General features: G+C 41.6%; 1 protein-coding gene across 1 annotated transcript; it reads right to left on the bottom strand.

Annotated features, from left to right (window-relative positions):
- Positions 1-10254: 10254 nt before the first annotated feature.
- Positions 10255-11199, bottom strand: LOC105104805 (olfactory receptor 2AE1). Its single transcript, XM_010998567.3, has one exon. The coding sequence runs from the start codon at positions 11197-11199 to the stop codon at positions 10255-10257; it is 945 nt and encodes a 314-aa protein (XP_010996869.2).

The raw sequence follows: 11199 nt of genomic DNA, 5'->3' as shown, positions 1-11199 counted from the left end.
TGTAGACTCAGCTTCTTGGATTCTCATGGGACCATCTCCATTCACCCCCAGTTAGTACCATCCATCCCTCCTGAGCACTAAGCAAGATTGAAAATTTCTCAACAATTTTTACTAACAAACTTAAATGAAAATAAGAATTACAGTGGTGACTAAAGTAGTAACACTTACATCACAGATTTTATTTTGAATATTGTGAATCAAATAGTATAATGAGCAAGTCAGTAAACCTCTCTTTGCAAAAGTATTATCTGATGACTTTGTGTACACTCGGGGAATGTGTACAACTGAACTGGGGAGAGCCAGTGACTAAAGCAGTGATGCTTTTGACAATCACAATCACTCGTGGGTGGAGCCTTTTTCAAAACTCCAGTGTGATATATAAAATCGTAAGGGTTAATCCACTGTGGCTTTCCCCGTCACTTAGAAAGGATATTCATCCTTTAAATCTGCCCTTTTTGGAGCGCATATTTTTGTAACACTTAACTGAGACACTTATTATTATGTTATTAGTTTTGATTTAATGTTTACATCTCATCTCTCCTTATGTTTCTGGAAGGCAGGAAAGATGTTTTTTCTCATACCTCTTTGTATTCCATCCTCAACTCCCAACTGTCTCAACACAATGAATGTGGAATAAAATGTGGCTTACAGGTCAGCTGATTAAGCAGAAAGGCTATAAGCACTGGTCAGTCTCCGCTGGTATCCTTTTCTGCCCCTTCCTCCTTTTTCCTCCCCTAGTCTTGCCCTCCCTTCCTGGATATCTTGTCTTAAACCAGTAGAGGGTGCACAGAAGGTGGGCAGCCACACACTGCAGGGCAGGGGCAAAGAAGGGATGCACAGTAGCTCCAAGTCAGAGACTCAGTAGGGAGGGGAGGGTGTCCACAGGCAGCCTCACATGGGTGGGGAACCCAAACAAGGGTTACATGGTCCTGCCTGTAAATTCTAAAGCACACAGAAGGTTAGGGGCTCTGTGGAGGATGCAGGGCACAGCCATGACTGCTGTGAGCCCTGAGTATGTGAGAGCTGCACAGCCCAGCAGGGACCCTCTGTCTTGGCTTTAGGGGACCATAATGTCAGGATTACCTTAGAAGATCCCCAACACTGAAATTCAAACTCTGCCTATCACTGTGTGGACCTGGCTTAAACGTGTGTCAAAGATTTTGTCCAACAATTTCATTAATGTTGATACAACTGCTTCCAAGGATTTTTTGTGAAACATGTTTATATAGTTCGTCAACAAAAAGCATTTTTGACAACCCAGCATCAACAAAAGAATGTGAGAACAAGATTGGCAGGGCAGATAAAAAAATGAGTAATGTCCCATCATACAACCATAATCTTCGAGTTTATCTTTCTACTGGTTCGTCTAAACTACGGATTAATCTGAAACTTCACAGTTGTTTGGGCTCTAATCAAATAGTAAATCACAAAGTCAAACAGATGCCTTTTCCTGGATAAGTAAATAAGTCTTGGGTTGGCTTGTTACACGATGCCCCAGTGTGCTACTGTGAGGACACTGGCAGCCTCCTACATTACTCCCAGGTGTCGAATAATTTTTATTCACAAAGTTGATTAATAAGATCAGACCTCTAGTAAATGGAAGAACCCAAATTTGAATACCATTCTAACTCTAAATCATATCGCCTTTCAAGTAAACCACACTGTCACTGAGCATCCCCAGCCTAATGATGTGAGCAGCGAGTAAAGAAACAGTGCAATCAGGTGCGAACTATGACTGTAGAACTATAAATCGGGGGTGTTGGGGCGATACGGCGTTAATCAGCCTTACCCAGGCAAGGAATGCTACTCAGGTGAGATGGTTCAGTCTAGAGACAGGTGTTTATACTTGGTCAGGCGTAGAAGGAAAGAAACGATACCCCAGGAAGAAGAGAAGGCACGCGTCATACACACAGGCGTGAGGAGAGAGGAGCACTGTGAGAACTGGAGGTAGATTTCTTTTAAGTTTTTGGCAGTAATGAAGGATCTCAAAGGGCTGCTCCCCCAAAAGGGCACCAGGTCCAGATGGGTTCAACTGAAGATTCCATTAAAACTTCAGGAAACAGGTAATTTTCACTCAATTTGAACAATTCCATCATTATTTTTAAAGAGGAAAGCTTCATGAATTTTACAGTTTGCTTTTATTATAATTCAGCATAAAATTCTTGCCAATATTTGGATTATTTTGAACTCAGTTCTGCTTGACTCTTAAGTTGAATGTTTCTTCGAGTTCTTCCGTTTGAAAACATTTGAAAAGCCCTAATTGGCTGTGGACTGCTATTTCTTTAATGTACTTGATTAATCTTCTCTAAGATTTTATGGAAAATTTAGTTACAAGCAGTTTAGAAATGAGATTGGCCTGTAGTTTTCTTCTTAGTGATCCATGTAGGAAATTAAATCTTGAGAAATTGCTTTTGAGAAAAAATATTAAAATACGGACATGTCTGTAAACCCTGTAATTCTAAGAGAATGACAGCTTTTTAAGAGAAAAGATTGTGATGAATGTGAAAGCTAGCAAAAGATGTGTAATGGGAAAGTCACAGGCTCTGGAATCAGACAGTTCTGAACAGGGCATGGGCTACTGTAAAGAACGTGAGGTGCCAGGGGTACAGACTTTACAGGGGCACCTGGGGTCGTGCAGAGGCAGGGTTGGTGCCACGAAGTGAATTCTTCCTTAAATTTTGCCCCTCTGGGTGTCCCATTTGCCTGACCCTGGTCCAGCCCCCTGGCCAAGAGCCTAGATCCAAAACCCTGCTCACGCTACCACCAAGACCTCAGGTGAGTTACTTCAGCTTTTAAAGCCTCAATTCTTTTCTTCTGCGAAGTGGTTGATTCTATCTACCTACCTCCCAAGATTGTGAAAATTAAGGGAGATCTATTGCATCAAGCAAATTGCATGGAATATCACAGAAAATTGGTTTCTTTATTCTCTCTACTCTACCCCTTTGGGAAAAAAAGGTGCTGCAGGAGAAGCAGGTGGAACTGCTACCAACCAGAGTTCCTACACCCCCTAATCAATGGGAATTGATGAGCGGCCAGACAAGAAATTCAGGCAAGTCTTTACTGGGACTTGTGCTGCAGCACAACGGAGTGAAAACAAGTAACAAGTTCCCTTGCTCGCTCCCTGATTTGGGGTGGGGGGGGCGAGCTGGTCCCTTAAATGGGGTGAAGGTAGGAGCGGGTTCTGGGGGTCAGGCCAGGGGGCAGCTTAGGTGGTCGGCCCGCGCCCTTGGTGGTGCTGTGTGCAGGGATCATGCGCAGTGCCCCGCTTTTGCTCCCGACACCTCAGAAGTGGCAGTTGAGTTTTTGGTCTTTTTGTTTCTTGTTGTTCACAAGTTGCCCCAGCTGCACGTGCACGCAGCTATTGTCAGTCCCTTAGAGTTTCTTTGTATCCTGTTGCCGGAGGAGACGTTTGTCCAGGTGCAGGCACTGCAGCAAAGGGCCCCAGGTTTCAGCCTCTCTCGGAACCTAGATAACAACAGACCTCTTCTGCACGGCTAGGAGTTTGGACTCAGTCTAGAACAGTGGTTCTCTAAGTGTGGTACCCACACCAACAGCATCAGCGTCACTCGGGAGTGTGTTCGAAATGTAAATTCTGAGTTTCTGAATCAGAAACTCTGGTGGTGGGGTCCAGCAGATTGCTTTAACAAGCCCTCCATAGGATCCTAATTCAGGCTAGTGTTTGAGAATCACTGCTCTAAAAGAACATGAGAATAACTGTGGCATTTGAATGAAGGGAGTGATATGAAAGGATTTAAATAATAGAAATGTTAATAGGTGTGATCGGATGGATGGTAGATGAGAGGGATTCAAGACAAGACAGGGAGACTCAGGGAGTTATTTTGTTGAAATACAAGTTATTCAAATCTGGAAAACAATACTGAAGTGAATAGGACATAGGTTTTCAATGTTGTGGATAGCAGAAATAATGTAAATTTGAAGCTTCTTAAGAGTTTGTCTTGGTCCTCTCTCTGCCTGCTGAACCTGGAGTATTACCTGGGTCACCACAGGTTATCAATACATGTTTGCTCTTGAGAGAATGAATCCAGGAGATGTCCTACTCTGCTCATGTTTAAGTGATATAATTGGGTGTAATTTTTGTAAGAAAAACTTCTTCCTTTGCATACAGAAGATGAACCAAAGAGGTGAGGTTAGGGCTCCTTGGTCTTTGATACACCAAGAAAACATAGCATGAACTTGGAATTTTTCTCTTTGTAACGTTCCTGTATTTGGTGTCAGATTACAGCAGCTTGGTCAAATGTGAATATTGGGGAGCTGACGAGGATCACTGAAGCCAAGGTAATGACACCTTGCTTTTCTTGCCAGATGTGAAGCAAGGCACGAAGTGCCCAGGTGATCAATACCCAAATGGTGATCAAGATCATTGCCTCTCAAAGGGTGTGACTTTTTGGCTTACAAAGATTCTATGGGGACAGTTCTTGCCTGCACAGTCCTTTGTCTGTCTGTCCTCACAGCTGTGGTTCTAGGGGTCTTTGTGAAGTATAGGGACACCCCCCGTAGTGGAGGCTCTAGCCGGGCTCTCAGCTACACCCTGCTCATCGCCCTCATCCTGTGCTTCCTCTCCTCGTTGCTCTTCACTGGCCGCCCCAACACTGCCACCTGCATCCTCCAACAAATGACATTTGCACTTGTGGTCGCTGTGGCTGTTTCCCACCATTTTGGCTAAAACCATCACTGTAGTCCTGGCTTTCAAGGTCACAACACCAGGGAGAAAGAGGAGGCAGTGGTTGCTCTCCGGGGCACCCAATTCAGTCATTCCCATCTGCTCACTGATTCAAGTGACTTTCTGTGCGGTCTGGTTGGGACCCTCTTCCCCTTTTGTTGACTGGATACACACCCGGAGCCTACCCTCAATATCACCGTGTGCAGCCAGGGCCGGGTCATTGTGTTCTACCTTACCTTAGGACACATGGGCTCCCTGGCCCTCTCGAGCTACACCCTGGCTTTCCTGGCCAGGAGTCGGCCGGCCACTCTCAGTGACGCCAAGTTCCTGACACTCAGCGTGCTGGTGTCCTGCACTGTCTGCATCCCACTCCTCCCCGCGTGTTACAGCCCCAGAGGGAAGGTCGTGGTGGCTGTGGAGAGCTTTTCCATCTTGGCTTCCAGTGCTGGGTTACTGGGGTGCATCTTTGCCCCCAGGTGTTGTAATATTCTCCTAAAGCCAGAAGAGAAGGCCCTGCCAAGATTAAGAGAGAAAACAAACTCTGGGGACGAATAAATATTCTAAGGCTTTACTTCTTGGATTTCAAAAGACATTTAGAAAGCTTGAAAATTAAGCAATACCTAGAGAGCTCTCTCCCCACACCTTGCCTAACTGTCCTAACGTCATTTTTGCCCCTTGGTTTGGAATGTCATGGTTATTATAAACTGTGTTCTCATGTATAAATCTGTGTTCTGCACTCACTACTCTTTCACGATCCTTTCTCTGAATGAAGACCATGCTGTTTTAACTCTCTGGATTTCATAGCACATCCTGACAGCAGACAGCACCTGTTCTTCATTGTTGTTCTTTTTCAGTTGTACTGTGTTTGCTCTTACAGATTTTCTTTTCGTCTTTTGGAATTGTCTTGGCAAATTCTGGATTTCACAGTAAGAGATTTGAATTGAAACAGTTTTGAATTAAAAGTTAATTTGAAGGACTGACCTCTTTGCACTAAAATGTTTCCCACTCAGGAAAGTGTGTTATCTCCATCATCTCAGCATTTTCATTTTATATATTAATGTTTTCTTACATTTTCTGACTGGTTATTTGGGTTGTTAAGTAATGTATTCTTTCTCGTACATTTCTCGAGCTTACTTGTTGACTCCTATTATTTGTAAGTTGACTTTTTTGGAATTCTAGGTGTGAAAAATAATATAGGGGTTTTTTTTCCTGCTCAAGCTTTATACAGATTTCTTTCCTGTTGTATTGGCAAGATTCTTTAATAGAATGCTTAACAACAATAGTAATTGTGAGCTTTGTATTCTTGGCTTTAGCGGGAATGTTTCTCGTGAGTTTTTTCCTAATAAAATGTACGTGTGGCAGGCTTTTGGGTCATATCCTTCTTTTTAATCCAAATGAATATCTCATTAATGATGAGAGTGCCCTGTATTCAACCCAAGCTAAGTTTTTTATATAAATTTTTAAAATTTTGATAAAATACACATAACATAAAATTTACCATCTTGAGCATTTTAAGTCTATAGTTCAGTAGTGTTAAGAACCTTCATGCTGTGTGCAACAAATCTCCAGAACCCTTTTGATCTTCCAAAACTAAAGCTCTGTACCCATGAAACAACTCCCCATGCCCCGTCATTCATCATTCTAGTTTCTTTCTCTATGAATCTGATTACTCTAGGTACCTAACAGAAGAAGAATTATATAGTATGTGTCTTCTCATGAATGGTTTGTTTTCCTCAAGGTTCATCCACGTTGTGGCATGTGTCAAAATTTCCTTCCTTTTCAAAGCTGAATAATATTCCTTTGTATGTGTATTTACCACACTTTGTTAATCCATTCATTCATCCATGGACACTTGAGTTGCTTCCACTTTTGGGCTCTTGCGAATTATGCTGCTATGAACAAGGGTGTACAAATACCTCTTTGAGATCCTGCTTTCAATTCTTTTCGGCATATACCCAGAAGTAGAGTTTCTGGATCATATGCTAATTCTATTTTTAATTGTTTGAGGAACCACCAAACTGTTGGCTACGCTGGCTGCGCCATTTTACATTCCCACCAGCAGTGCACAAGCGTTCCAGTTTCTCCACATTCTCACCAACAGTTGCTCTTTGCTGTTTTAATAATAACAGTCTTAATAAGCATGAGCAGGTATCTCACCGTGATTTTGTTTACTTATTCTTATTTCAAGATGAGATTTATTTTTCCTGTTTTATTAAGATACAAATGACACCTTTGTATGAGTCAAAGGTGTGCAACACGATGATTGGATGGATATACGTATATATTCCAAAATGATTACCCCAATGAGTTTAGTTCATTCACCTCAAATAGTTACAATTTTTTCTTATCTTAAGAACTGTTAGGATCTATTCTCTTGTCAACTTTCAAATATACAATTCAGTACTGTTAACTATAGTCACCACACTGTACATCAGACCCTTCTATTTATCTTACAGCTGGGCGTATTTACCTTTTGACCGCTTTCACCCTTTTCCCCCACCCTCAGACCCAGCTCTGCTGATCACTAATCTGTTCTCTAGATCTAGAACTTGAGGGACTTCTTTTGGTTCCGCATATATGTGATATCATAGAGTATTTGTCTTTCTCTGTCTGACTTATTCACTTAGCTTCATGCCCTCAAGGTCCACCCATGTTGTCACAAATGACAAGAATTCCTTATTTTTTTACGGCTGAATATTTATGGCACAATAACATTGTGTATGCGTGTGTGTATATACACACATATATACTCCATATTTCCTTTATCAGTTCATCCATAGATAGACACATAGGTTGTTACCATGTCTTGGCTACTGTGAATAATACTGCAACGAACATGGTAGCGGGGGGGCGAAGATAACTTTTCAAGATAGTGATTTAACTTCCATGGGTATATACCCAGAAGTGAGATTGCCAGATCCCGTCATAGTTCTATTTTTAATTTTTGAGGAACCTCCATATTCTTTTCAATAGTAGCTCTACCAATTTATATTCTACCAACAGTACTCAAGGGTTCCCTTTTCTCCAAATCTTCCCCAGTGCTTATCTCTTTTCTTTTTGATAAGAACCATTCTAACAGGTGTGAGGTGATTCTCCCGGTGATTTTGATTTGCATTTCCCTGATGGTTAGTGAGGTTGAGCATCTTTTCATGTGCTTGTTGGCTGTTTGTATAACTTGTTTGGGAAAATGTCTATACAAGTCTTTTGCCCAGTTTTTAATTGGATTATTCTATTGTCATCTTTCAATTGTAGTCACTCTTTATATATTCTGGATGTTAACCTCTTATCATGAAGCTTTCCCGCTATCTTTTTTTCAAAGACTTTTATAGTTTAAGCTCTTACATTTAGGGTTTTGATACATTTTCATTTAATTACTTGTATGGTGTAAGGTAAGTGTCCAAATTCATTCTTTTGCATGTGGGTATCCAGTTTTCCCAGTATCACTGATTATAAAGACTGTCCTTTCCCCATTGAATATTCTCGGCATCCTTGAAAATCTTCTGACCATATGTGAGGGTAATTTTCCAGGGTCTCTGTTCTGTTCTGTTGGTCTATACCTCCATATTTATGCCACTATCATACTGTTTTGATTACTGTAATTTTGTACAAGTTTAGAAATCAGAAACTGTGGGTCTTTCAGTTTTATTCATTTCCAGGATTGTGTAGGCTATTTGGGGTCTCTTCATTTCGTATGAATTTTAGTATAGGTTTTTCTATTTCTGAAAAAAATGCCATTGAGCTTGTGATAGGGGTTGCATTGACTCTATAGATCACTTTGGGTGATGAGGTCTTAATGCTAAGTCTTCGAATCCATGAACACAGGATATCTTTCCATTTATTTACATCCCTTTACTTTCTTCAGCCGTGTTTTGTAGTTTTCAGGGCATAAATCTTTCACTTTCTTGGATGAGTTAATTCCTAAGTGTTTTATCCTATTTCATCTCTATTATAAGTGGAATTAAGTTGAACCCCTAACTTATACTGTATACAAAATTTAACTGAAAATGTATCAAAAAAGTAATTCAAGAGCTAAAACTATAAAACTTTTAGAAGAAAATACAGGGGGGGAAACTACATGACGTTGCATTTGCAGTGATTTCTTGGCTATGACACAAAAGCCCCAGTCAACAAAACTACAAATAGATAAATGGAAATATATCAAAACTTAAAAGTTGTGTTCATCAAATGACAAAATAAACAGAATGAAAGGCAACCTATGGAATGACAGAAAATATCTGTAAACCCTGTATAAGGGGTTAATATTCAGAATATATCAAGAATGATTACAATTATATAGACTTATATCTCTTCTCAAGGGAGAGAGTCATATAGCACTACACTATTTACTTTTAACAGATGTTAGCATTATATGAATAACCATCCATCAGCTTAGCTTAGGTTGTTTTGTTCTCAAATACTTTTACAGCATTCCTGACAAGGCCACGGCTGTGTGTGTAGAGAGAGAATAGTTGCAAAGGAACAACCATCTCTCTCTAACTGGGGTTGTGACACAGCTGTTTATACAACACCCTTGTACCTTCAGAAAAAAATCCAGGCATCATTTCTACTTGATATTGGAGTGTTACGAGGCAAAACCAACCTTAGGACTTTAGGGTAAGATGACACCCAGCTCATGCTGGGCAGCTCATCTTATCAGAGAATGCCAGAAGTTTATTTCTAAAGACTTGTCAAAGAAGGCATAACTTTGCTCACAAACCTTTAGTGTTTTTCTTCTGAAGACGGTCCCCAGGCTGAACATTTTTAACCAGTAGGAAAAGCAGGACGTAGAAATTTGCCCATCACTTTGGCATCCCTCAGACCACCAGACTCCAGGAAAGTTCACTGAGATGTCGTGTCTCTGCATTTGCATGGGATTAATAGCTGGCTGTCTTAGAAAATGAGTCTTACCACGCCATCTGCTGTTTTATTTATTTTTGTAATCTCTTTCTGCTCTGAATTGAAGATCATCAATGTCATGTGAGATAGTAAGACGATCTTGGTCACTTTCATTTATTAATCCATGCAGCAGAACAGCCATTGAGTATTTCATGTCAGGCTCTTTCCTGGCTCTAGTGAAACAACAGTAAACAAAGTACATTCCTTGCCCTCTTGAAGCTACCGCTCTAATAAAGCAGAAAGTAAGTAGAATATAACATTATGAAATGTTGTGCGAAGTACAATGATAAGGTAGAATCAGGGACACAGAGTAAAGAGTGCTGTTTAAATAGGGTAGTCAGAGAGGTATGTTTGGGCAAGGTACATTTGAAAAGAGATCACAAGGAAATGAAAACATGTCTAGTGCTTTCAAATCTTGATCTTGGACTCAGCCTCCAGAACTGTGAGAAATAAATGCTTGTAGCTGAAGTCACCCCGTCTGTGGTATTTTTATTACAGGAGCTTGAAAGGACTAGGATAGGATACTACAGTGCTTAGGTGCCTGAGACCAAATTTACTAGAGCTGTGTGTTAACTACTTTTTATTTTTCAGTAGTCACCTTGAAAAATCTTCCAAGTTTACTCAAGTCAATTTAGGGAACCTAGTGCATTCCAGTCTGATATTCAGGGTAGCCACAATCACAGTATTTTAGTGATCATATCTCTCCCCAGTACTCTCCTCAGAGCCTGAGCTACATCCTTGTTCCGGAGAGTATAAATCAAAGGATTCAGCATGGGAGTAATGATGCTGTAGAACACAGAGCCAACTTTGTCTTGCAACGGAGTACGCTGCGACCTGGGCCTCATGTATGAGAAGATGCAGGCACCAAACCAGAGGAAAACAACAGTGAGGTGGGAGCTACAAGTGGCAAAGGCATTTCTCTTACTCCCAGCTGAACGCATCTGAATGACACTGTGGAGGATGAAGGCATAGGATGTAGAAATCAGGGATATGGGGAGGAGGAGAATTAAGATGGTGCTGATGTACACTGTGGCCTCATACACAGTGACGTCTCCACACACTAACTTCACAACAGCTGGAAACTCACAGTAGAAGTGGTGGATTATTCGAAGCCCACAGAAAGGGAAGTGCATCAAGATGGCTGTATAAATTAGGGAGTTTATCGATGCTCCCAACCAAGACATGGCGACCATCATCAGTCTCACCTTTCTGTTCATGAGAACAGTGTAGCGCAGTGGGTGACAGATGGCAACATAGCGGTCATAGGACATGAAAGCTAGGAGAAGACACTCAGCGCCACCCAGAGACAAATAGAGGAAGTGCTGCGTTGCACAGCCCGCAAAGGAGATGGACTTCTCGCCAGAGAGGTAGCTGGTCGCCATTTTGGGGATGGTTGTGCAGACGTGCATCAGATCCATGAGGGAGAGCTGGCTCAGGAGGAAGTACATGGGTGTATGAAGCCGGGGGTCAGCACAGATGAGGAGGATGGTGAGGGCGTTGCCGCCCACCGCAATGAGGAAGACCACCAGGGTCAAGGAGAAAAGGGAAAGGTGAGTGAGGGAGTCATCAAAGAGCCCTTCGAGGATGAAGTCGGCCAGAGAGGTCTGATTCCTCTGCCACAT

Source organism: Camelus dromedarius, chromosome 24 (genome assembly GCF_036321535.1).
Source record: "Camelus dromedarius isolate mCamDro1 chromosome 24, mCamDro1.pat, whole genome shotgun sequence".
Taxonomy (NCBI): domain Eukaryota; kingdom Metazoa; phylum Chordata; class Mammalia; order Artiodactyla; family Camelidae; genus Camelus; species Camelus dromedarius.
This window is presented reverse-complemented; position numbering and strand designations above follow the sequence as displayed.